Source organism: Branchiostoma lanceolatum, chromosome 4 (assembly GCF_035083965.1).
Source record: "Branchiostoma lanceolatum isolate klBraLanc5 chromosome 4, klBraLanc5.hap2, whole genome shotgun sequence".
Taxonomy (NCBI): domain Eukaryota; kingdom Metazoa; phylum Chordata; class Leptocardii; order Amphioxiformes; family Branchiostomatidae; genus Branchiostoma; species Branchiostoma lanceolatum.
In genome coordinates this window covers 13,681,384-13,709,354 of record NC_089725.1, presented here as the reverse complement: position 1 = coordinate 13,709,354, position 27,971 = coordinate 13,681,384, and the positions used below count along the sequence as shown (strand labels likewise).

The 27,971-nt window shown below is 40.9% G+C and overlaps 2 protein-coding genes across 2 annotated transcripts; one reads left to right on the top strand and one right to left on the bottom strand.

Moving 5' to 3' along the window:
* Nucleotides 1–1,186: 1,186 nt before the first annotated feature.
* On the top strand, nt 1,187–8,340 carry LOC136432716 (hyaluronidase-1-like). The gene is made up of 10 exons (XM_066424186.1): nt 1,187–1,407; nt 1,940–2,096; nt 2,521–2,658; nt 3,066–3,311; nt 3,515–3,745; nt 4,092–4,181; nt 4,581–4,693; nt 5,109–5,259; nt 5,530–5,667; nt 8,192–8,340. Exons 1-9 carry the CDS (start codon nt 1,220–1,222, stop codon nt 5,662–5,664), a joined length of 1,449 nt encoding a protein of 482 aa, XP_066280283.1. The 5' UTR covers nt 1,187–1,219; the 3' UTR covers nt 5,665–5,667; nt 8,192–8,340.
* LOC136432715 (angiotensin-converting enzyme-like) lies at nt 7,054–23,408 on the bottom strand. The gene is made up of 14 exons (XM_066424185.1): nt 23,128–23,408; nt 20,768–20,929; nt 20,366–20,459; nt 19,884–20,027; nt 19,535–19,726; nt 19,117–19,214; nt 18,569–18,863; nt 18,140–18,238; nt 17,595–17,739; nt 16,836–16,937; nt 16,260–16,391; nt 15,658–15,833; nt 14,997–15,131; nt 7,054–8,270 (listed from the first exon to the last, which is right to left on the bottom strand). The coding sequence occupies exons 1-14, from the start codon at nt 23,350–23,352 to the stop codon at nt 8,188–8,190; spliced, it is 2,082 nt and encodes a 693-aa protein (XP_066280282.1). The 5' UTR covers nt 23,353–23,408; the 3' UTR covers nt 7,054–8,187.
* Between the last annotated feature and the right edge of the window lie 4,563 nt (nt 23,409–27,971).

The window sequence follows — 27,971 nt, the reverse complement described above, 5'->3', positions numbered from 1 at the left end:
AGCCTTCTTGTAAGTATCCGGGAGTCTTTTAGTGTAACGTTATACGTACTCCACTCTAAGTTACAGTCAAACTGGCCGTCTGTAGCTAGCGCTGTCTGATGATACAGTCATATGAGCTTGGAGGTTCCCAGAGGATGTCATCCATATATCAAATCAACATGGCCTCAGCACAAAATAAAACTCAGAACAAACTGCTACTGCAAACACAGTGTAGACCAATGAATAGTGTCAAAAGGAGGATAACATGATTTATATCTAGAAATCAAAGTGTCATTAGTTATATATAACAACAAGAAGTGAATTAATCATACTAAACTGCTGAAATTGATTTTCTAACATTAAGTTCATATCAATGAAGGTTGATTTAACTAAGGAACAAACGAGTCTATGGCACATGATGATTTATAAGGTGGTAAAGTCAAGTCTAACATACCTGTTCTTGGTGCTGAACACCGTCCACACACACACACACACACACACACACACACACACACACACACACACACACACACACAGTGCTCCCCTCCTCTACGGACAAAGGCGGTACTTCCGATATTCACTCTTGGTTTCGTTTCATTACGCACATTCAACGAAGGAACACAGTGACATTTGACAAAACATTTGCAATATGCATCCTAGTTTTGGTGGGGAGGGGGACATTTCTGCATGGGCGGACAGATCTACATGATGCAGTAGTGCCTCTCCTCTGCGGAATGCTTGCGATATCAAGTCTTTCATTTCGTACAATGGCAGAACAGTCACGGTGACGTTTTAGGAAAAATTTGCAATGTTTGCCCTGGTTTTGTGGGGGCACTTCTCGTCTTCCGATGTTAGCAAATTAAACCTACTTTAGTGACGGTAAAGAATATTGCTTCTGTTGGACCAGTACTTTTTTTCCAGATGACAGCAGAACAATCTGAAAAAACAAACGCTATCGAGGAGCGACCCCTACTGACTTTTACGGGTACTGTACATTTACTCATATCATATGTATAAAGACAATTCAAACTCTACAACTGAATAATATTCGAAGATTTTGATTCTGGACGTTTCGAATGACATCCACCACTCTTCTTCAGCGTCACTTCATGAACTGGAAAAATGAACTTTACTCATATGAGTCGTAGCATGGTATGATCGTATCATTCTAATTCACGATAGGTCAAAGTTCAGGAGGCTGACTGACAGCTGGACTAACCTGTTTTGGGTATCTATTGACATGTTACAGCCGCTGCTACTGTTGTTTCTGGATAGCTTCTACTCCATGACCCCAAATCCAAGGAGCAAGTTCCTCGTGCTTCTGTGGCTTGTACAGGTGTACGTCACACATGGAGGACCAGCACTACCTGACAGACCTTTTAACATAGTGTGGAACGTCCCCTCTAGAAAGTGTGCTGAGAAGTTCGGGTATGCTGGCAGATAATGCATCACTATATATTGTAGTTGTTATCCTCCAGAAAAAGACAATATATGCATGTTTTTTTAGATGTAAATTCTATATTATCTGACGGAAGCCTATTGTTATCGAACACACTTGTGAAAATGTAACGTTAGGCATGCAAAACTAAGATATTACAGTAGAACTTCATTATCAGAGCTAGATATATTTGAAGTCTTCAATCCATTTGTGGACACTGAACAAGGCTACTAACTTGTTACGGATGTAAAGGTGGTCATGCACATCCGAGCCAATGAAATTTCACCAACTGTAATATTTATTTATTTTATTTTGACTGTAATATTTACCTAGGACGGCGGGCGATACAGACTTTTGAAAGCCTTTGACCTTCTTCTGACGTCACGCTTCCGGAAAGTCACGTGTGACACATCGTTCATGCAGCAGATCTAATTATCTACGATAGAATCCTTATCATATGAGTTACTGTCTTTGTGCTGGATTAAATGTTTAACTGAGACGACGATATTGTTCGTTCCTTAGTGTTGAGTTCAGTTTGAACGAGTACGATATCGTGTCCAACCCCGGGCAGGAATGGAATGGAACATACGTCACCCTTTTCTACCCGCAAAAGAACCTCGGGCTGTTTCCGAAAATACACGAGCAGACGGGACAGGACATCAATGGCGGGCTACCTCAGGTATTTGATAAGAGAAAAGAAAGGCACCTCGTTCCTCTTGTATTTTCATCGTACCCATTGTCCCTTTTTCCCTCCATACCCCACGTCTTGATATGGATATGTATCGGTATGGTAAGGCATAGTCGTTAATGTTACATTCTACGTTTGCACATGTAAAGTCGGATAGGGTTTAAGGAATCTTTGAGTAGATAATGATGTGACTTCCATTAAGAATTCTGACTGGGGAAAACTTTTTCTCTGTACGTGGCACTTTTAAAGTCAGTTATGAAAAACATGAGTGCAGTGCCATGCATGTCGCCCTTGTCTGTCCAAAAAAGGAAATAAGAAAATAAAAGATAAAAACAATTCTGACTGGGGGAAAAATCGAATCCAGGCGGAAATTATGTACAAAACCGTTGTAACTATGTTGAGCTGTATACCACAGAAAGCCGACATTGAAGCCCACAATGCCAAGGCTACAGACGACATCTACCGACTGATTCCCGACGCCGACTATCAAGGTTTAGGAGTGATCGACTTTAAACCATGGCGGCCGCTGTGGAACCGAAACTGGGAGTCAAAAGTAAGTTTTAATTCGACGAGCATATTCAAGACTATAATCGTTAATTACCTCAGTCTATAGTTATGAAATATTATAGAAATATTATATTCATATGAATCTGAACGTACAGCCAGGTACCCATCTGAGCATTGAGGCTGTTAATGCTTCTATGTTGCAAGTTATCCCTAAACGTGTAGTTAACGACGACCACAGCACCACAAATGCAAGACATCAACATCGTATACATATGTACTTATGTGTATGCCGGTTCTAAGCACTCTAAAACCATTTTCCTCGCCATGCGTTTTACTATCCTGACATTGAAATCACCGTGAAACAAATCTATAGACATGTGATGTGTAGAACTCATATGTACTGCCGTAACATATAGTTGAAGAAAACAAATTCATATTTTATTGTTGACGAAGAGCATCTACCGAACAAAGTCAGAAGATCTCGTCAGACAATCGTCACCGGATGCTTCGAAAGTGGAAGTGACTTCAAAGGCGAAAGAGGCGTTTGAAGGAGCAGCGAGGATGTGGATGGGGAAAACGTTGAGTCTGGTTAAGGCGTTACGTCCGGGAGGTTTCTGGGGTTTTTACTTGTTCCCGGATTGTTATAATTCCCCAAGTGAAATTCAACTCCGTCAGGGCACAAGCTACGACTGCACGAAGGTAAGACATTGACGTCTGACATTGAAATAACTATGAGCAGGTATGGGTTTGGCACACAATGATATTAGGGGTAGCCCTGGAGGGATCGGCCAAGTTTAAGGTCGCCAAGGATAATAGCCCGAGCTCCATTTTTTGCCATTGGATCTATTTGTTGAAATTTAAAGCAAGAATGTCGTTGTGAAAGTGCTCCTTGTTTTCTTCAGGAGGTGAAATCTGACAATGACCAACTACAATGGCTGTGGGAGGGCAGCACGGGTTTGTACCCGAACATATACCTGACAGGCATCTTCAAAACTCAGCCCAGTTCCGAACAGTATGTTCGTGCCCGAGTGTCCGAGACCTTCCGAGTCATGGACAGTCGGCAAAGTTCGGCTATCCCCGTCTACCCTTACGTGCGCCTTCGGTATCGGGATTCAATGGAATGCCTTACGAAGGTTATCAATGTTTCATGATTAGTTACAGAAACTACCCACCTTTTACAGATAAATCGAACTTTAGCTTAGTGCAGTACTTGTTTCATGATTATCAAAACACTAACATTGTTATATTTCTTTGCAAAAAAAGTGGTCATTTGTTTACCACAGGCATAAAGTTGTGTTTTAATGGAACATTACGAAACATCCACACGCACTCAAAACACAAAAACGAATGAAATAAAACGTGCATCAGAACAACGCTATCCTAAATACAAACTGAAATGAATCTTTTTAATATTAACTGACTCTAGAGATAATTTTTTTCTGTCGTTCAAAACTTCATCTCTCCTATGTTGTTCTTCAGGCTGACCTGGTCTCCTCCATACAGGAGGCAGCGGGGCAGGGCTCGGCCGGCGTGGTCATCTGGGGGGCCTCGGCTGACGTCAACTCCAAGGTGGGAGCACTGATTCTGTTTTCTTCTTTAAGACATTAGACCCCATCTAGATCTGCCTGGCAGTAAGCTCGGTGTAGCATGCTGTATAGATGAATAACCCGAAAAATTAACCCTTTAAAACCTAGTATTCTCCCGGTGCCGGAATCGCACGAACGGATACATGATAATATCCGAACTTTGCCGACTGTCCATCACTCGGAAAGTCTCGGTCATTTGGATAACTTAAAATGGTGTGTTTATGTTCCACTAAAAAGAAAACGTACCATTTATACTTCACTCTAAAGTGGAAGAATTCTCCAATAATCTTCTTTATTGAAGCGACCTTACCAAGTACTGAATAATCTTGGCGACTGGTCGATGTTGAGGACATCCAATTCAAGGATATTTCCTGTTTTTCAGGAGAATTGTTTATCACTCCGGGATTATGTGACGACAACGTTTGGGCCATTTGCAAAGGAGATGATGAAACAGGCGGAGGATTGTGGCAGGAGGGAGTGCAGCAATCACGGCAGGTAAGAGAAGACCGCACAACACGTCTGCAGGATGATTAGTAACACCTCGTGCTTTCAATTGAATATTTACCGAAGAACCACATTTTGACATGAAATTCTACATCTACATCATAATGTTATCTCTGAGAAAATAACGATTTACATATGTATGACACGTCATGACGTGGACATATATTTTCCAATGACTGATATTGGGAATGTTTTGCTTTCCGCGGTAACAGATAACAACGTTACGGCAATTCCACGCCGGGACGAAGTCAAATTGTCTTTGTAATATAGGTCGTATGTTTTAGTCTTCATATTGATCCAGTTACTTTTTTGGGCATATTTGATACTACGTAGATACATTCATTTACTTCACATACTGCTCCGTATACTATCTATTCTAATACGTTAGTTGTATATGTCTTCACAGGTGCGTAACTTCTTACAAAAGGACGCCAGTAGCCGCAGCAGTGAAGACAGACAGAGTCGACAAAGTATACAAGGGAGTACAGAGTGTGGTGCAGAAGACACCAGAACCACCAGGAGGCGCTGCAAGCAAAGAACATCAGTCACACGAACAGGTCGGCTGTGTGTTTTTTTAGGCTACACCTCCGGAACAAAGCTACAAGACTCAGGAATAAAAAAAAGCATTGTCGCAATCATCTGAGTCATGTTCTCGCTGATATAATTAATGAATACAAAATGTTTAAGATGATCAATGTATAATCAGGATGCCTACTAAAATGATGTTGTACACATATTTTCTGTGTAGCCAAGTGCAACAATTATAACATTTTGTTTATATCGGATAGCATGTGCAGCTTATAACGGCACTTCCTTTGGTCTCACAGCTCATACCAAGGAAATGTGCATCTTGGTTTCGTGAGGGGCTGCAGTACCTTCCCGGTCGGCAGGGGACGTCGTGCCGCTGTTACCCGGGTTGGGCAGGAGAAACATGCGGCGTCTTCACTCATGAAGAATTGTAACAGGTAGTAAAAAATACATACTTCATTTACTGATACATAATTCATTGGAGAATAACACCCCCTTCTGGAGTTTAATAAGGATTCCTTTAACATCCCTGCAAACTCTCTCAACCATTTCATTCCCAGTCCATGATCGCCATGAAACACCTCTCCTCAAACTCTATCAACATTTTTCTTACCAGCTTTACGCTGTACAAGTCAGAATGGAGGGGATGCCTTCCAATTTGCCATGAGCCACCAATCCGCATTACACCAAAGACGACAAAAATCATCCCACTACTATTGGCAGTATTGCAGATTTCTCATCCATTTTCAACCTCTATCCAAATTGCCTTGAATGACATACCGGCACAGAAGTTGTCGAGTTTGCGTTTCCTGTAGATTATCGCGTTCTGAAGGACTGTCCATAATCTAATCCTATTTCATGAGGTTATAACGTTAGGCATATTAGAGTTCATGGAAAGGACTACTTTCTCTCGCGGTATGAATAGAAAACGCTCTAGGTCTATTTTCCTACAATCCCTTGAACTCTGGAGAGGTCAAATAGCTGCTTCATAATGTAATATCAGGGTAAACAACGAAAACAGTTAGTGGCATCGGCTCCCGTTGTTGCAATGGGTTCTTTTGTTGTAATCTATATAAAACCAAACAGTTACATCTGCCGCTGAGCCAGGAAAAAGGCAGATACTGGTGGTGTCCTTGGTGCTGATTTGTCCTCTGCGTGCACCACCTGCGACTTACCTGCCGTCTTCTAGCAACCCGATAGGTGGCGCTTCCCCACTTGACTATTTTCACCATATACATGTAGTTTTGATGCTATTCACATCGAGTAGTCTTCCTGCGTTTCCACAGAGAGTCCAAGAAACGTGTACATAAATGTGTATCACATGTGTTATCATATTATACTCTCACTGAGCTGAATTTTCCCTGTACCAACTTACGCTGGCGCTCTGGTCTATTTCCACTATACCAACTTACGCCACAGCAAGTGGAATTTATGTATGACATCAGACGCGCTGATTGCCAAAACAAAACGGTTACCCTCTGACGATGGTTAACATGCCGAAAACGGGAAATATATGCATGTTGTAAACTTCTTTCACTTCTATCAAAAAAACTATGAAAACTATAGGCATTTATTTGCAATGGAGCCGCAAGACGCCCTAATCACCACTCCGATGTTCGTGGATAACGGTCACCCACAAACGGCGTGCGGTAATTAATCAAGATCATACGTCTATTATATTATATAGAGCATTTCCTTTGTCCAGTACTAGTAATTCCTAATGATAACGATTCAAAGATCATAATTGCAAAGTGACACTTATGTCAGTTTATATCGTTCTATCTTTCCGTTCAAGAAAACACAAAAAGACACGCACAGACAACTGATTTAGTACTGATTTTATATCATTTTAGTAAGATACATATGTACTCTGCACGTATTCTGGTGTCCGACCGGCTCAAGCCTGTGTGGCCTATTTCTAAGTGTCAGGTAAAATAAAGAATGCTAGAGTGACCTTCGTAACAGTAAGTTGTTCAAATGAATTCAGGTACTTTCTGTCAGTGAAGAATTTGTGGATGGTAATAATGACATCTCATTTATTCTAAGTATAAATCCCAAAGTATAGGATCAGTGGGAGAAAGACCTCTGAATTTCCGTGCCTCAGAAATCCCCCATCTTTATATTCTGTCTTCAACAGACAGACAGATAGACGATGGTCTACTCAAACCGCATAACATTAGTTACATCATCTGACCCTCTTTTTGGATTTGTCAGTACTTCACTTCATTCAAGAAAAACACATCGGATAACACGTTGTTGATAATATTGGCACAGGAATAACAGACTACATTCCAATTACAAGATTGGCGTGGGGGGTGCACTGTGTCCTCCTGTAAGTTGGTGACGAGGAGCAATCTTTCTACAGCTTGCATACACAATAATTGTTCACCATTCTTATATCATGTGCAAATGCTTTTTTACGGCAGCTAGAACGTTTTTGCAATGGAACTGACAGACGTTTGAAACATATTGCCCCGTTTTGGGTACATTGACCATTGCCAAAGATTCTTGTTTTTTAATTGAAAATCAAGTGAAAATCAATGCGCGCGCTGATGTCATCCATAGAATTTACTTGCTGTGGCCTAAATAAAAACAACAACAAATTGAAGACGCGGTAACAGCCTGCAGCAATTTTTGTTTCGTACTTGCAGTAAGTTACGCAAATAGACATACTTTTTTATTCTATTTTATCCATGATGCAAACTTATATCAAAACTACTCGATACTAACATATTGACCCTTCCGTCCATTCTTTCCCTCAACTGTTAAAAGGTTTACAATAGCGATGTGTCCATTTTAGTAAAACAGCTATAACCTTCATTGAAGAATACTAGTAGATTCAAATGTAGCCTTCTCATTGCTTTCTTTGTTACATATGCAGTATTTGGTGTTATGTTATGTTGTGCCATTGCACACACGTCGTCACATTAAACATGACGTCGACAGTTTTCGCCCTCTCAGGTCCATGACGTCATCATTGTCGAGGCGAGCACTGCCCAGAGGACGACAACAAGTGATGACGTCATTATCGAGGAATCATCTGTAACGAAAGAAAAATGACGCTGTAAAAAGTAAAGACAAAAAATAAACGTTTTCGGTTGATTCAATTATTTCAAAGCTTTTAAACCTTTGCGTTAGCTAGGTAAGGAAGTGTGACCGTATTTGCCACTCTTTTCATACATTATGTAATTATCTTCGCCGAGGAACTCGGAGTAGATTATGTTTTCGGTTGAGCCGGCTGTTGTGTGGGTCTGTATGTATGTCAAGAGCATAACTCGGGAAACCTTTGATGGATCTTCATGATATTTGGTAGGTGTGTAGTGGTTGTGCAAAGGAAGGTCAAGTTCAAAAATCGTTCACCTGTCGTTTTCCAACAATACTGCAGCGGACTTTTAATTTTTCTGTGTTTGTATGTAGGCAAAAAAAGTGACGGAAATGTTGATGGATCTCAATGATTTTTGGTAGTTTGGAAGAAATTGTGGGAACGGAGGTCAAGTTTAGAAATAATTTATTTGGCGCTTTCCTACAGAACTGCAGCAGGCTTTGTGTGTGTGAGAGTTTGTATGTCGCCAGCCTAACTCGAGGAGCTATTGGCGGTTGTGCATGATATTTCGTGGATAGGTAGTGATGTCAAAGAGGAAGGTCAAGTTCGATCATGGGCCTCCTATCGGGTATTTGAGGTACTGCAGCGGAGCTTCAACGTTTGAGGCCAAATTTTCTGGAGGCGTCAGGTTCATGATTTTTTGGTAGTATATAGCTTCTGGGACGGCAAGTGAGTGGTGGGAATAAAGGCCCCCTAGCTGCTCGTTTGGAACTGCAGTTGGCGTTTTTGTTAATACATTTGGAGACGAATAACTCCAGCAGGGATTGACGGATTATCATAATTTATGGCATGTGGATAGTTTCGGTGATGCTTTACATAACTGAATGCTTGTCATGCAAATAAGACGATAATTTGCATAATAAATGAGGAAAGTTTATGAATTCGCCGAAAGCTTGTAGTCAAATTTCATACAAGTGCTATGGTAACGATTTTTAAGTGGTGTACAGCTCTTGGGGCAGGGAGTAAGTGATGTAAGTTTAGACCCCCTAGAGGCTTGCTTAGAACTGCAGTAGACCTTTTTTATGTTACCTTTGGAGGCGAATAACTCGGGTAGGGTTTGATGAATTTGCATTGTTTTGGACAGGTAGGTTATTGAGGTAATGATTAACAAATAAAGACATATGAAATTGTAATTAGGGTCTAATTAAGTGGTGAAATAGGCTTGTTTATAATTACATTTTTAAGTACCCTTTGTCGACCTATATCTAAGGACAACACCTGCTTGTCAGCAGGCCTGTGCAAATTAGATTGATGCTTTCTGGTGACCTCAAAAACCACCGGCCAAACTACACTCCGGCTGGGACGGAGCTTATATCAACAAACACAGGAAAGGTCTGGTCCTGTGCGGGACAAGTCAAAACGATGAATATAAGGAAATGTGCAAGCAGCAGGCACTACAGAAGGCATTATACTAATCTTTATGTGGTTTGTAAAATGCAGTTGTATACCACACTGGATGTGGACCACAGTCCTTCGTAGATGAGAGTAAGAAAAGGTTCTTGCGCAGATAGTGACATAAAAATCCTCAAAATCAGGATAATCTTTAAAACAGACCCATGCTACCCATCAGGACCTGACTGAACTCCCCTCCAGGGTGTTTCACATTTAAGACAGAGACACGAAAAAACAGTAACAGGTCTCACAAATCTAACACCCTCCAAAAAAAGTGAAACAGTAGGCTTTAGAGAGATATTGTCAATAGCAGTAGGTGCAAGAGTCGTGGTCACTGCCAACGTTAACATATAAGACGGAATTGTTAAGGGCGCATTCGTAGGCATTGACAGCACATGCCATGATGTCCACACCTTCCTCGTAAAATTCGACAGTGAAAGCAAATACAAGAAAGATTTACCCAAATGCGGTACCCATCAAAAGACAATGTTCAATAAGTTCTCAGTTACGGCAAGCGGACGATCCAAGCACGACGAGAAAAGTATCCTCAATCTTTAGCATGGGGCTGTACCTAAAGTTTAAGGTAGATCACTGGACAAAACTGTTGTCCCCTTTGAGCGCAAACGGGTCGTTTTTTCTCAGGTCAGTTATATGTTGCCTTACGTCATGTTGAGTTTGAACGGATTGTATCTATTGGGATTTAAATCGTATACAATTAGTGAATTACAATACTGTAAACCAAAATATATGTTCTTAAAGAAATGGAACTCCTAAAACAGCTGCCTGTGTCAAAGGTTACACAACAACCTAACACAGAAGAAGGTGATACTTGCATTAAATGTCAAGTTCCTGAATATACTCCTACGCGGAACATCTAGAAAATATGAGAGCTGACAGATCAACACAACCAGTCGATGTCTTCTGTTTCGTGGAAACCTTCCTGAATGGCCGACAACAGACTAAAAATGTTCTGCCACAAGCAACGGCATTCAGAGCAGACAGAAATGGAACAGGAGGAGGGGGGATGACTGTTGCTACACAAGACGTCAATCCTACACAGCCGATATATTTCAGCCGATGGAGTGAAGTGCATAGCTACCACAGTCACCAAACTATCGACCACAGTTGAAACAAATCAAAGGAGCGAGTAGAAACAGAAGCGAACCCAACCGAGATTCGAACTCACGCCGAAACCGGAGGCCAGATCACAGGCACTAGGCCCAAGGTCGCAACCAGTTAGACTGGTCAGTTGGAGGCGTTTGAACCCCCACTGTTACACTACTCCCCCTTTTCTTTCTAGACTGGTCCCGAGTCTCCGAGTACGATATTCCCTGTGTAATCTGATCGTTACTCACAGGGCCGGCCGGTGTGGGAACCAGTGAAACAAATCAAAGGAGCGATCGAGTAGAAACAAGTGATCCCAACCGAGATTCGAACTCACGCCGAAACTGGAGGCCAGATCACAGGCACGCACGCCTTAACCACTAGGCTAAAAGGTCGCGACCAGTTAGACTGGTCAGTTGGAGGCGCTTGAACCCCCACTGTTACACAGTCAACAGCATTAACATCTACAAACCACACTCCTTGCCTGAAGCAGCCTTGTTAATTGACTGAGCTTGAGGTATGTTGCCAATTATTATCACAAGTAACACGTGTATCAACTAAAATACTTTTCAGAACTAACTTTCGATAAATGTGGTAAATAGCTAGAGCTCTTTCAAGTAGATTTATCAACACCAGATAAAAAGGCGATGTTACCTAGACTTCTCCATGATACAGATGCAGAATCCCCCCAATATTCATAGTCATCAATGTTTGTAAATGTCTTTGAATATTCATCAACGTTCATGTAAATTTTCATTAATATCTATGAATATTTATCTATGTTGAAACGTATATTTATAAAACATAACATCCTTGTGGATTTATTAACACCAGATAAAAAGGCTAAACTTCTCCATAATACAGATGTAGAATAGAAGGGTATTTTCCTAGTCATCAATGTTTGTAAATGTCTATGAATATTCATCAATGTTTATGTAAATTTTCATTTATATCTTTAGAAAATATATAATAATATTGAAACGCATACATATAGTATTCATAAATTCGTAAATTCATAAATTCATTAATTCATTAATTCGTGAATTCAATTTATAAATTTATAACTTATATGCACAGTCCCGCGAGTCAAGTTAACGAATTTCTGAATTTCTGAATTCATGAATTTATGAATATCATGAATATCATATGATGCCTTACGTCATCGCCTTGAATTATGATATTATGATATAATTATATAATAATTTATGAATTTATGAATATCATGAATATCATATGATGCCTTACGTCATCGCCTTGAATTATGATATTATGATATAATTTGGAAATTCCGGAAATTCCGGAAATTCCGGATATTCCGGATATTCCGGATATTCCGGATATTCCGGATATTCCGGATATTCCGGATATTCCGGAAATTCCGGATATTCCGGATATTCCGGATATTCCGGATATTCCGGATATTCCGGAAATTCCGGATATTCCGGATATTCCGGATATTCCGGAAATTCCGGATATTCCGGATATTCCGGATATTCCGGATATTCCGGATATTCCGGAAATTCCGGATATTCCGGATATTCCGGATATTCCGGATATTCCGGATATTCCGGATATTCCGGAAATTCCGGATATTCCGGATATTCCGTAAATTCCGGATATTCCGGATATTCCGGAAATTTCGGAAATTCCAAATCTTCCAAATCTTTCGGAAATTCTAGATCTGTTCTGAATGTACAGAAAATTGATGTTCATGAATATTTTTAAATATTCATCAATGTTTTATAGATATGCGTCTCAGCAATTCATAGAAAATTTACATAAACATTGATGAATAGACGTTTAAAAATATTGATGATTATGAATATTGGTTGTGGATTCTGCCTCTGTATCCTGTGACTTAGGAGTCTAGGTGTTGATAAATCTACTTGAAAGAGCCCTAGCTATTTACCATATTTATCGAACGTTAGTTCTGAAAAGTATTTTAGTTGATTCACGTGTTACTTGTGTGAATGAGCGTGTGAATGAGCTCCAGAACACACCTCAAGCTCATTCAATTTATCACTAGTTGGCATCTATTAATATTTCTCTCATCTTCAGTTACATATGTCACATGTTTGAGAGTCCTATGGTGTAGGTTTTGGACCCCTAGCGGCTTTTTTGGAACTGCAGGAACAGGTTTTGCTTCAGACTTTGAAATAGAATAACTCAAGAAGGGCCTGATGGATGGTCATGATTTTTGGTAAGTAGCTAGCTTGAGTGATGATGTACATGATTAGATACTTATTATGCAAATCAGCATCTTTGGCGGATGTATAAACTTTCCTCATTAATTATGCAACAAGATGCTGATTTGCATAATAAGTATCTAATCATGTACATCATCACTCAAGCTAGCTACTTGCCAAAAATCATGACCATCCATCAGGCCCTTCTTGAGTTATTCTATTTCAAAGTCTGAAGCAAAACCTGTTCCTGCAGTTCCAAAAAAGCCGCTAGGGGTCCAAAACCTACACCATCTGTCCAAAGAGCTATCTACCACTCAAAAAGCAGGACCATGGCGTAGCATGTCCAGAACACGAGATATCAAAACAAGAAGTTCCACTGCAGTACCGTAACAAGCCGCTAGGGGACCCAAAATCTAATCATTTCCATGTCTCATCAAGACCTACCCACCTACAAAATATCAAGAAAATCCATCCAAGCCTTCTCGAGTTATGCTGTACGTTACAAACACACAAACAAACGCTACCCTCTGCATAACCTTCTCTGCGAAGGTAATGAAAGGAAAGTTTGTTAACCTACTGCATTTCATAATCGGACATGGGACTGTCAGGTCATGTAACCAGATGGCCATGCATAAACGTACATGTAGGTCAAATAAATAAACTATCCTCCAAGCAGAGGTGTGGGTCCTGCTGGTTTTAAACGCGTTCAGTTTAGGCATTTTTGTTCACCACGATTGGCGACATAAATGAAAAGGGGACAAAATAGAAAGCCTGACAAAAACACCTAAAAACACGACAAAAACCAGCCAGACCCACTCCTCTGCTTGGAGAGTACACTGTACTAAAACTGCACCACTGCTAGGTGCGGAAAAGTCACATGTACATGTACTATGTCTTTCAAAATGTGTATGATATGGAATAAAAATTTATTCTATTCATATATATTGACTGTGTCATTTCATCATCACTTTCAACTTACAACACTGCAATATTGAACCTTTGTGGCCCATATAATATCAACATACTCATATTTTTTCATGACCAGTTATACATTTGTACCAGCACACTCTACACATATACTAGTCCTGTACCACCAAATGATTTTTAGCCCCATCTAGACTGGACTCATTCGCCCCATCATAACTTTTAATGGTATGGTGCATGATCAAATTTGTAGGGGGTGATAAGCACGTAAATATCAATCACTCTCCATAATAAGCCTTGATTATTTGGCGAAGATAATGTGTTCGTGGAACTCTAGTTTTTTTATGTTTTGAAGTTTGCAGAGCTAATCGATAAATCAATACGACGTTATGCGTTAACCTTTTGCCATTTTACCCCGACACGCCTAATATTTACGATGCAAAGTTCATGAGACATTACATAACAAGTTTTTGAACAGTATTTGTGTATAGACAATACAAAATCACATTTTGGGTTTTGATTAAGAAAAGAAACTAAGCAGCAGTATATACATGCAGGGCGTTTTTGCTGACTTTCCACATCAATGCGCTTCAATGCAATGGATCATATCTCAAGCGTACATAGCGTTTTTTTTTAATCCAATTGGCAAGTTTTTATGTATTCTTCAGGTATTCTCTCCTGTGATGATGAGCTGTACATACTTAATAGATGTTATTTGAGAGCTCAAGTGTAAGAAGGACTCTGGATGTCCGTAAACGTCTGGGCTACGATCCACTGCAATGCAACAGCTGCATCTGTTACCATGTTGGTGTCCATTCGACGTCACATGAAAACTCCCTAAAGCCCCCCTCTCACTGGACGCGCGGTACGCTCGCGGCGTCGCTGCGGCCGATCGAATTGACAAAGCACTCAACGAATTTCATCGACAAAAAACTAATCTTTTGACTGATATTCCCATTATAAAGTCAAGGGTAACACAAATCTAGTTTAGGACGCAGCGACGCCGCCAGCGTGCCGCGGGTCCAGTGAGAAGGGTGCCTGTGGATCAAAGACCTACCGTTCGGCGTTTCGCAGAGGATCGGGTCCTCGTCTGAGTTGTCGTCACAGTCCTGGATCCCGTCACACTTGTCGGCAGGCCGGACACACCTGGACCCGTCCAGACACGTGAAGCCACCTGTTCCCTCACAGTCGTCTGTACAGGTCAGCAGGTGGAATGAATTAGGCCTTTTATTTAAGTACATAGAGACAAGGAAATGTGGTATGCATGTACCTCTGCATGTACCTCTAAGTAAAAGTTCTAACGTTAGACTCATTATGTGAACAATGAAAAAAGAGTATGAATAAAATTTAACATTTCGGTGACTCAATTTACAGGCTAATATCATAATCCATTTCAACAGAACGACATTTGGCCGATTGTCTCACAGTAACTAGTCTCGTTAATTTCAACACCCTTCCGCTTTACCATATAATTATTTGCCATTCAAACACTGGACCACACGGGTGCGCTAGTTAGTCATTACCGGTCGATTGGACGGTGGCAAATCCCTCTTGAAAATCACCTTGCAAGTTGTTTTAATAATTATAGTTAGAAAACTTTTACAGGTCTTTAGAACGCTTCTACTTGACGCAGTTTTTGCAAGCACGTCTTAACTTCATCTTTGGTGTCCTATATCTATTCATTTGCTTGCTTGATTCTCATAAAAGAAGCGACTGACATGGTGGTGTCCAGCCGTTGTCCCAGCCCAGAGTCTCGTTCTCGTTCTGTTTTTCCAGCCAGTCGATCAGAGGAGCGAAGTACTGCAAGATGGCGGCCGCGGACATCGCGCGACTTCCGGTCAGAACCTCGAACGCCTCTGGCCAGGGTTGGCTCTTTCCCATCCTTAACATTTCACTGGAAAATAGAGAAAAACATTCTAGTCATTCTCTCTCTCTCTCTCTCTCTTTCTCTCTCTCTCTATCTAACCTCCATTAACATTAATCCGCCGGGTTACATAAATCCGCCACACCGAAAAACAGTGAGAGTAGCAACACACCCCAGCCTATGCACAGTTTAGATATACAGGATTGCATGATACTGGGGATATTGGGTTGGAGATCTGTTTGGACATATCATTTCAGGGTGGCGGAATTATGTACCCAAGTGAAATTATGTTAGTAGATGTTCGATCCTCTGCTTCTTTGTAAATAGTTAATACTGGTATACGGTTAAAAGTAGTGCATTGTTAATCCAAACTCTCTTTTAATTGATATAAGTTAATTGAATTAATTTCCGTTGGTTAATACGTTTGTTTACAACGTGGTGAGGTAAAGTACTTACGCCAGTCTGCTTCCCGCTATTTCCTTCATGGCCCCGGCTGACGCGTCACACTTGTGCAGCTCCCCTGTGTAGCCTGACAGACTACACATGGCCTCGTGGAACTGGAACTGGATGACGAAACTCACAAAGTACCTGCAGGTAAAGTACCACAGAATTCATCAACAAAGTATACAGAGTTAATGTTACAACTACAATCTACAACACATCTCCCAGTTTCCAAGTCGTAGAAACGTAACGTTAACCAAACTCCGGTGTGCAGGATGGTTTTTAGCGAGACTTTTGACCAAGTGACCGACAGTTGACAAGGACCTATGACAATCTTACAAGACAGCTTAGATTTGTAAGACATATCCAAGACAGTCCCTGAAGAACAACCCTCAAGATGTTGTCTTAAACTTATCGTACGACATATGCAACCGGGCAAAACGTATGTAGTACGTAGCCTATCCCACCTAGCAGAAAATCCATATTGATGTATCAATGAGGCATTGACTAACAGAATAAGACTTAGGTCAGTTGTTATATGTTTTTATCATTAACACGGTAGAGAAATCATAACTAAAACGCACACTGTACCTAATGTATGGAGTATTGGCGGGTACGTGGTACTTGCTGCCAGCATCGAAGTCCTTGTCTGGATTTCTCGGTACGGGTGGTATAATTCCCTGGTACTGGGTCCTTGGAATTGGACGAAGAGATGTGAAAGGGATATTAGAGCATATAGAAATCATCAAAGGGAATAGGAAAAAATTGGTTTGAAATTGGGCCATAATCAGTTATTCATCAGTTATTCAAAAAGCTGCGTCGGGCTCCCCGTTTTAAGCTGCCATTGAGCCGGTCCAACAGACATTCGCAATCGTTTATCCCCAGGGCCCTTGCCATGTTGAATCACAATTAACGCACTATATCCCATATGCATCAACTTTCGTATGACGTCTGCCTAACTCATCGTGCAATTATTGTATAGTTAATGTCTGTAATTTGTAATTTTAAGCAAAATTGTTATATATGAATTTTAAGTATGTTTTCAGAATTGGATAACATTTTTAAATATTGTTGATAACGAAGTTTGTAAACACCAACACAATTCAGGCTAAATGCCTGCAAGGTGGTGATTCAATAAAGTTCAAAAGACGTATGTATTAAGAGTCATGATTTGCGGTACCATAATGAAACGTCGCAAGAGACTGTTGTGTGCATGTATAGGCTTATAGGTAGAGACAACGGGTGCTATGTACAGCAAAGACGATACCTCCAAAATACATTCCCAGCGGTTTGCCAATAATCACTTTTACTAAACCCCTTTGAGAAACTCAAAGTTATGACAGAGAGTACCTCAGTTTCCACCACTCCTCGTTGTACTTGTCCGGCGTGATGTCTCCGTTGAAAACCCGCCACCTCCATTGGTCGATCAGGTAACCGAACGGAAGGAACGCGATCTTCTCAAGGGCCATTTGCATCAGGAAATTGATGTCAACCTCTGAAAAGCATTGGAGTTATAGCTTAGGACTTTCCCGCTCAGCACTAGTACATATAATGAATGTAGTTTTCGGGGATGGGGTTGAATGGAGGTAGTCGAAGACAATATCATTGTAAGGCTGTTCTTATTTACTGAATTTACTTCTAAGTCGTTCTTAGAAACAGCTATAGACCAACAGCATCATTCGTCAATATACATATAGTAATAAAACAAGTGAATATCGATATTAGAACACTGGCTGACCTCAGACTGATCTTGGCCAGGGACGTAGCTAATGATTGTGAGGTCAAACCTAAGCGCAACTTTGCCAATAGAGTCACAGTAGACAAATTACAGACTGGACTGGGCCCTAAGTTTACGCTATACACAAAGCAGACGTTTTAGCTGCATGTCTACTAACCAGGATCGTCCACCAGCTCGGGCAGGAGTCCGACCTTGTTGAGATGGGCGGGGGTGGACACGGACAGCGCCAACAGGTCACCAACGGCCTCGTGGAACCCTGGGGTATATCATACGGTACATCATCTCGTTTGTTTTTCTGACCAAAAATGGTTGGCATCAGATCAATTTCGGTACATTTTGCCAGTTAAAATTTTGGAATTTTAGTCTCAAGCTCTGTCCAGTGAAATGATAATCTTGTACATGTAATAGGTACATAAGCCTACAATCATATAACACTCAAAAACAAAAATGACGAATGTTGTGCTTTGTGATAGCTATAGCTAAGTGTCACTAATGGATATTCACTAATTGTTCGGTGGGATGTCACACGGATGACTTTTCAGTAATATTCCTTCTTTTTCAAGAAAGATGAGCATTACAAGGTTACCTGGATTAGCGCCCTCGCGGAAGGGTAGCGGTTGGTGTGCGTACTGCAGGAAGTATTCTATGTGCCCCATCTCGTGATGGACAGTCACCAGGTCCTCCTGGTTCACCTTGGTGCACATCTTAATCCTGACGTCATTGTCCAGGTAGAAGTCCCAGGCCGAGGCGTGGCAGACGACCTCCCTGTCGTCAGGCCGGGTGTACATGGTCCTCTCCCAGAAACTGTCAGGCATCGGGATCTGCCCCATCTCACGGAAGAACTCGTCCGACAGGTTGAACATCCTCCGGGCGTCGTAACCCTTTAACGATACATAGTTTGATATGAGATATTATCAAATTTGATCGCTATGTGAGGGATGTTAACATTGTCAAACATCATATTACCTCACTGTTCATGATGATACCGGCGTCACACAGCATTGAAACAGCTCGCCTGACGATTCAATGATAGCCAACCACTTACGGTCTTCCAACTCACTGTGACCTTGCCATACCTACATGCCAACAGACAGACCTGTATCCAAAATGGTATACTGTTAGGATTGGTCTTACCTGTCTCACCATCTCGTCCGTTACGTCAATGCTCGGCTTGTTGGGAAACGGAATGACGAGATTGTAGATGTTTCCCCACGTCTGGGCCCACATGTTTCCTATGGCGGGTAAGGAGAGAGCACAAAATAAGTTCTACTGATACAGACGGGGGACGGTATAAACTTCCAGGCACCCTTGACAAATTGCTGACGTTGATTTACATTGCTTGCAAGATCCCGCGGCCGAGTCCTCTTACATCATTTTAACTGTGATGGAGATGACCAATAATACAATTAGTTCGTGTGTGTGTGTCACAGTGTGTGTGTGTGTGTGTGTGTGTGTGTGTGTGTGTGTGTGTGTGTGTGTGTGTGTGTGTGTGTGTGTGTGTGTGTGTGTGTGCGTGTGTTTGTGTGTGGACAGTTAGCTTCTTGCTATTTACCCAATAGATGCGCTGGAATCGGGCCCTCAGCGTTCACCATCTCCGCTCCGTACGTATCGATGAGTTTTCTCCTGACGTAGGCGTGCAGGTTCTGGTATAACGGCTGCAGTTCCTGGTAGATGTTCTCCAGCTGCTGTTGGAAGTCTGCGGTCTCGTACCAGGAGCGCCAGTACTCCCCTGTGTCATTCCAACCTACAAATAAGGCGATGAAATTGATTTGTTATTGAGCAGCTGTGTGCAACAAAAGCACCTTTCCGATTGGTTGTTCTCTAATCAAGTTTTCACCATAATATAATGATTAACTTGGAAATATTGGCAACGGTTAATGTGGCTACTTGGTGCATCTTACCATCAGCTCTCACGGCCTCATTACTGAGTTCCACGAACTTGGTGTAGGGATCCGCGAGGCGCCGCCCGGCCGCGTCCCGCCAGCCCTCCCAGCAGAACAGCAGTCGGTTGTAGTCGGTACTGTCGGCCATGCAGTCCTCCAGGTCTGTAGGAGCACCATTTTAGTCACGAGTTTCAAGAGCTAGGCAACTACAGAAGCTCATGCACCCAAGGGACAGTAAAGATAGCCCAGAGAATGCACAGATCTAACGCCTTGGTTTTATAACACCGCGGGCTCCGCTCCTGTGGCGTTACCAGAAATTGCTAGTATAGCAACGTTGTTATGGCCCTTAAGTCTAGAATCGTACACTGCATTCGACTAAAATTAACAATGCCTACTATCGCATGTTTTTCCAAATCTAGAATACAAGTATATGGTAATGAATATGTATCGTAAAGTTATATAAGATCTGAATGAAAGTTTCAATCTATCATCTTTCTCACCCGGGTTGAGATCCAGACACGTTTCGGGGTCATCATACTCGCAGGCCTGCCCCGTGCTGTAGATCTCCTCCATCTCGGACAGGAGGTTGTTATACTGTAAAAGTGGAGCAGGGTAAAAATGTATAGTGTTTTAGATACGTTTTTCATTGTCAGTATTTTTACGTATAGCTTTGCAATTCAACTTCATCACTATAGCCTAAACGCACCATCAAAATTAATACAATGACTGTACGTACACGTGTACTTCAAAATACAAGTGTAGATCAATTCTCAATACACTTAGATATTTTGATTGTTTTGTTTTTTTCACTCAATACATAGCATTGCACTACCGAACTCCGAAGACATCACATCACATTACATCACAGGGATAAACAGATTTTTTCGTTTGTGGTCTGGTACCTCTTCAAGCTTTTCTTCGTCCTCCAAAGCGGCGGTGCCCAGAGTGGTGATCATACTGAAGAGCCGCTTCACCGTGAAGTTACTGAAGTTCTCCCAGTCATACTCGAACGCGTCCGTGGCCACGTCCTTAGAAAACTTTGCCACCTCCAAGTTCAGTTCAACCTATGCATGGGTTCAAGTTTTAAAGATCATAGGATTCCCAAAACTCCGCTACGGTCCCATTTCCAATCCGGGGCCCGACCGGGCAGCTTGTTGGAACAAAAAATATGATATAAAAGACAACATAAGACACGAAACTCCTAACCATGTATTGTGTATTTTCTTGATATGCATTTTCTATCTTTCGTTTTCGCAAACAGCCCGGCCGGGCCCCGGATTGGAAACGGGGACCGAAGAATTAGGAAGCATTCTGAAGATATTTGTAATTTACCACATCTTAAAACTTATTTCTTGCCAACTGCTTTCAGCGCTCTCTCTATATAGTTGTAAGAAAATGGGACCTTTGTCCTCGCGCTGTTCTCAATATCATAGAAACTTCCTTCCTTACGCCTTCTCTGTTTAGTCTACAAAATCTTAAATTTCAAGCAACGCTCCGTTAAAATCTGGAATATTGACATGCAGTTCGCCCAATTCACTTTAATCAAAACGCAGAACCGATATAGCTGTCAATAGTCCAACGGTCATGAGCCCAGTAAGTGGACAAAGTGCCCAAATGATAACCCATCAACATTAAATGTTTGACCAAAGATAAGTATGTCACGTTAGAAAGTTATTGGTGTCATTCTTAAAAGAGGTTCTAGGGGCGGACTTGGAAAGAATTGGGTGGTAGAAGTGTGTGTGTGTGTGTCTATGTGTATGTGTGTGTATGTTTTGTTTTGTGTGTGTGTGTGTGTTTATGTGTTTATGTGTGTGTGTGTGTGTGTGTGTGTGTGTGTGTGTGTGTGTGTGCGTGTGCGTGTGTGTGTGTGTGTGTGTGTATTTGTGCTCGCGTGTGTTAACATTCATGCTAATGTAGAGTGTACGGTCATGCTAATGCGTAGGGCAAGAGTACAAGAACGCTTTCGCGCTCACATGTAGGCCTTCGAGTACTGATATCCCCATCAAACAACCGTTATCTGACAGAACTCTGGATCTCAGTGTTTACATTGATAAAGCCACACATTCAAGAATGACATTCCTAACGTACTACATATACCAGTTGTTTTTTTAGAACATATGACACGTTACAAGTTCTTTCTCAATGACCCTTGGTAAGAAGTGCTACAGTTCAGTCCCGTCACTAAGATGTGATTGAGGGGGTTGTTTTCCTGACGATGCAGTCCCGTATCGATCCCCACTGTGGAAAGTACGACCCTTGCAGAAACCTAAAAAGGGGTTAAGTAAAGGGCAGAGCACGTGAGGACCACAGGGTACGGTCCTGTGTCCGAAGTCCAGTTCACGTCTGGTCTCAAGCGTGCAACACGCCCCGCGGCTATAAAGTAGGTTGTTTCTTGGTATTATCAGTTGGCATTCTCTGCTAGTTGGTCATTTCTTGGACCCCCAAAATAGCTTCTAAATTGAAAAAGGGTCGAAAGAAAATAGATTCTTGTAATTTCTCTTCTCCCATCCATTCTTTCTTACTCCATGTGTTATGTCGCACAATTTTCATCCTTCCTTCGTTCTCTCATTCATTAAAGAATTCCTCTTTCTTCGTAATAAACAAGCCGTTGTTTTAAATTAAGTCAGCAATAATTGTTTGTTTATCTATTTATGAGAAGCGCAAATCGGCCTGCATGCAGTCCGCTTTTCATTCAAATCATTATGGACGAGGTAAGGGTCAGGCAAAATATATAACAAAGATATGTCTACATGATTTAAAGCCCTAATAAATATAGTTCTGGTTTATCACTGTATCACACGTAAGTATAGTAATGAAATCGACACGGTTTAGTTAAGTTAACTTCAGTTGTGTAGGTATTTGTAATTTTTCGTTAACGAAGATGTTAACAGTGGCGCAAAAATACAGTCTGTTGCTATGGGAGTAACAGCCCACTTCGTTTGAAATAGCTCACGTAAATTATTAGATTTTGCAGTTTTGAAGTGCGTTGTTTACTAGTATACTGGTGTGGGATTGGGGTGCCAGAAGTGATACACAAGTGTTCTATTCGACGATCGACAGCAAAATTCCATTGGTAACTCGGTAAAAGACCAACAAAATTAACCCGATCGATTCACGTGCTTCGACTCTTGGAGATTACAGTATGGACCCTCGAAGACAACAGAGAAATTGATATATGCGTCACACTTTCTTTGTTCTCAGTTTTTGCCACGTAAAAGGACGACATAACACAAAAGGCATAGGGGAAGTTCAATGACGTTACCTGTTTTTTGGCGTTTTCTTCGGTCAAGTTGGTCTGGTAATTCCATCCTGCGATGACGGCGCGATTTTGTAGTTCCTTCGCCCGTGTGTCGTACTCCTCCAGAAATATCACTCCCTCAGATTCGTTCTTCTTCTGACAGTGGGTTGGGACGGAACAAAGAACAATCAGCACGATGCTGTAGAGGACAAACCGCGCCATATTTAATCCGCAGCTTACTTGGGGCATGTGACTATATCTTGTAGAACGCCCCAAACAAACTGACCAACCGTTTGTTCAAAGAGTAGAAAACAAATAATCCCTTTCAAAATTTGGTCACGTGCTTCCTTAGTGTAACAACTAAAACGAAGAATACATTTAGCGATAGGGACCTAATAAACCACAAAATGGGTTTATATGTATTTTTAATATAATTTTTGTCACCTTTAGTTGACGGTTTTCGGAGGCGTGCTCAAGGTTTTGATCGGATAGATTTTGGCGTGTGCCTGCAAAGTTTAGAATTTCATGTTTGGCAACGATTAATGATTAAATTCTATCTCTGACGGCGTGCTCTGGTGATTTAAATTTGTGCGTAAGTACCGAGTGTGAAAGAATAACGGCAAAAGCTATATGTATACATGTGGCTGCATTTCAATAATGGGAAGTAGAGCATATGGTTTAATCTGGTTTGCATACATCATTGGGCTTAGATACATGCAAAAGTACTTAGCATGTTCTTGATAGATTCTAATGATGACTGCTAGTGTAACGTTAATTTGCGTGGTGTTTTCATTTTTCAGACCAGAAAATACTGTCTTTCATTATTCACAGTTAGTCTTCAAGCAGATTTTGTTAGGAAAAAGCGTAACATTTCTGGCTGTTTCATTGGCTGGCTTCAGAGGGTAGTGTGTCCAAAAATAAACTCGGATCCCCCACTCTGCTTACCCGTCAGTTTGCATTTGAAATTGAGGGCGCGAAAGTCGTCCAAATAACCTGTAGATAACAGTAACTACCCTTGTAATAGCAATATCAAAAGGTAATATCGACGATGTCCCGGGGCATTGCGTGTTGTCAAAAATCGTCTGGCTCAATACTAGCTCACATTTTGTCGGGAAAATGTGGTACAACTTGTTTGGGCGATCCTTTTAAATTTGCCTGTGTCACGAATAGTACAGTAAGACTGATTCTACATTTTCAACAAGATTAAATGGTGGAGTACCAAGGAGAATGGTTACGCGAGCTTGTAGGAAAGGTAGTGGCCCAAAGCTAAGGAATGAGAAAAATTTCCAGAACAAAATTGCCGTTACAAATGTAAGTTACAGGACCATTGGCAGTGACCATGACTCATTGAATTGGATAATGTACAGACTAGGAAAGAAAGAACGGTACCAAACCACAACATAAAAGCATGTTTACTGTTACTGACATGACATAAATTTGACAAAAACCAGGTCTGTCAAAATAAAGATTTCTCAAGAAAATGTTTGAACAAAATGCGTGCCTCCCCAAGCATAGAAAATGGAACATTCTCGTGACTCCCACGTTGCACTGCGGCGAACCACCTGATGACAACATGGCGGCAGGTTTGTGATGTGTGCGCCTCTCCGGACAGTTTCACAGGTTCTACCGGGCTGTGGCAACTTCACGGACACAGGTGAGTGTACGGAAATAACGATATATCATCTGTGATACTACTGTGTAAAGGGAATAGTTGTCATGCCTTGTATGAGTCAGTAACACCTCTGTATGTAGTAGCATGCTCAGACGAAGCTTTGGGTTCATGTATTACTGTACGGTTGCGTATATTATAAGCAAAGCAAGGTTGTTAAAGAAAATCACAGACACTAGCTCTGCAAACCAAATAGAGTTGTCTCTCTGCGCAGTTAATTTCATGAAGGACAGGCATGTACTAGTATATCACCAATGCGTTTTATACACGTGTCAGTCGCGTGTGGAGGGAGGGGTGTTTGTACTTGTTGTAGGATGGCAGTGATCCATGCACGCACAACGTGTACACACAACGTGTACACATGCATTACACCTAATCTCCAAGCAATGTTAAGAGGTGCTAATGTTTTAGAGCTTCTCTGACAGTCAAGGAGGGGACAGGGCAGTCAGAAAATGTCACCATCCTCCAACCCTATATCTGCTTGGAGATCATATGATGCAATGATCTTGTGACCCAAGGGTCAAGGATTTGGTCACCTGGTCCTGATAGTGTTATTACTGTTACATGGTGTACAGTAATATGGCTCTCTACTTATCAAAACAACCCAAAAAAACATCAATAGCATTCAAGTACTTCTGTAATTTCTTTTCATGATTTTTTCTTTGTCGGATCTTGAAATGTTTTAATATTAAGGTCAACTCTCATGATTCTACCAGATAACTTACCCAAAGACGGCCAATACATTTTTTTAAAACTGATGCAGTATTTGCCCTAGATATCTTTACTTCACCCCACAGAAGTGAAGTTCAGTGTATTGTTTCTTGCTTTTCTGTGTGTTTGTCTGTTTTCATATATGTCACAATGTGTGTGTTTCTGAAATTTTGCCGCACGATCTTGACTCTGGGACTGGAAAGTCACAAAGAAGAACAATTTAGGCTGCCATCTCTGATTGCTGGCATGTGGCATGCCAACATAGACAGAAAATCATTGGCAAGTGTCATTTTCTCAGTTGAAATTAGCCACAAGATAAAGTAAAGTATAAATTGTATTTTTCTGTGCCAACTCTCTTGTGACATTTATTGATGTCCATTTGCAAGAGGAAGCCCAAACTTACCACCCTAGATCCTGTTATAAACAAATTTCAATATTTAAGATGGTATCAGACATCTTAGAAAACATAAAGACAGACAAAAAAATTGAGTTGTATAGCACTGGTAAGATTTCCCATCTTACTGGTAATTTTGCATGTGCAGGTACCTGTATGCCATAGGTTGTGGCTTCTATGATTAGACAGATGTTATATTTGAATGATGTATTGACTGGAGGTGAACCCCTGACCTAATAATATCTTGTACTGTATGATGTCCATAAAGCTTTGCCATGCTCCTGTGCGTCTTCCATATGATCAATCTAATAAATCAAAACTTGCTTGACTGCTACTGGTATCATTTTGGCATTGATACCATTAACGAAATGCTTCTTGTTATTACATTTTTTACAGATTATGGCTAACCAATTTGTCACCATGTCTCACAACTCACATACATCTTTGCTTGTGATAAGATTAATAAAAAGGTCTTCTCATATAACAACCTGGGTTAACTGAACTCCCCCAAACACCAAGGCGGAACTTCATTACTCGTCAGTGAACATAATCAGTGAATTATACAGTCCCTGATCGCTACCCTCTGCGCCCATGGACTTAATCTCGTCGTTAGATCTACGAGCCAGCGTCCGTTTTGCGACCGTTGTTGTTCCTCACTCCCCTCCAGGGGGACGAGAAGTATGCACATGAATCGTTTATGGATCAAGGGTTGTTCCTATCGAATGGAAGTCGTACAAGATTTACAGTGCTAACGTATGGATTGCTTTGAGTGTAAGCCTGGGGGCCTCATGATTTTTACAACAGGTCGACCCGATAGCAGAGCCAGCCGACTTATGGAACTTAAGCATGGGCTAAGCTGAAAATATGGTTACTTTTTAAGGTTTTAGATTTACATCTAAAGCAGACTAATCCAAAAGTGTTATACAAGTGAATTTTATTGCACTGTTTGTGTAGATTCGAAATACTTGTAGCTTTATATGGTTTTATGGTAAGTTGTCTTGATATAGTATGCTGGTTAAAACTAAAAGTCATGATTTGAATTATTTGCCTGAAGAGCGATATAAAGCCACTGTGTGAATGTTAGATGTAAGAGATAGAAAGATATTGCCAACTAATATTCCTGTCAATTTTCTGACTTATAGTTATAAGGTATACATTGCGACTAACCGGAGGATGATATCATATCAGATATCTTATTCATAGCATTAGGTGCTTCCTTAGGATTTAGGATAGTAAGGCCACACCAATTTTATTTGTTGATTCTCGGATTTAAAAAAAAAAAATGGAGCAATGGGTGAAAAAAAAAATTGTTTGCAAATAGTCTGGGGTGAAGATAAGGGTTTACATAACATAAAGAATAAGAGGATTATTCAAGTTTCAGCTTTGTAATTGTATGGCTCGTTTTAATGCAATGCACCCCTTTCTTTGATCTAGTACTATGATTTCAGTAACAAAATTACCTTTTGCCATGTAATACTACATGTCGTATATGGATTGATATTGACAAATAGTTTTGATAAATGAGAAATTATAACTTATGATCAATGTGACCACACTTTTTATGTGCAGGCCTTTATAATCTATTTTGGTGGCTATTGAGTTTTACAACTTAACAGATAGTAAAATTGGGAGTTTAAATTTGTGAATGGGAATAGCGACCCAATTTTTTTCTCCAAAATTTGAAAAACAGGACAGGCTATTCCGAGAAGCAACAAAAAAAATTGTCATGGCCTAAAAGTGAAAAAAAGTAAAAAAAAGTAACAAATTCATCACAAATTTGTGCTTTTTAATTGGGATACCACTGCTTTAGGAAGACGTATCTAATAATTTGTGTAAAAATCTTGAAGTCAAAATCAAATATGACAGTTTGAAGCCACAATGTCCCAGGTGATTACAAATTGCCACTCTACCAGGACATTTACATGCTCGTCAACCCCTGTCTTTGATGTACAAAATGTAATAATCCCGCATCATCGCACCAGTATGGGAACATATTGGTTTCCCACTCTCCGACTAGTGGGACCGCGCTCAGAACTGTCAGTCTTAATTACTACATAACAGATAACTCTAATACCCGACCAATGCCCAGGAGAT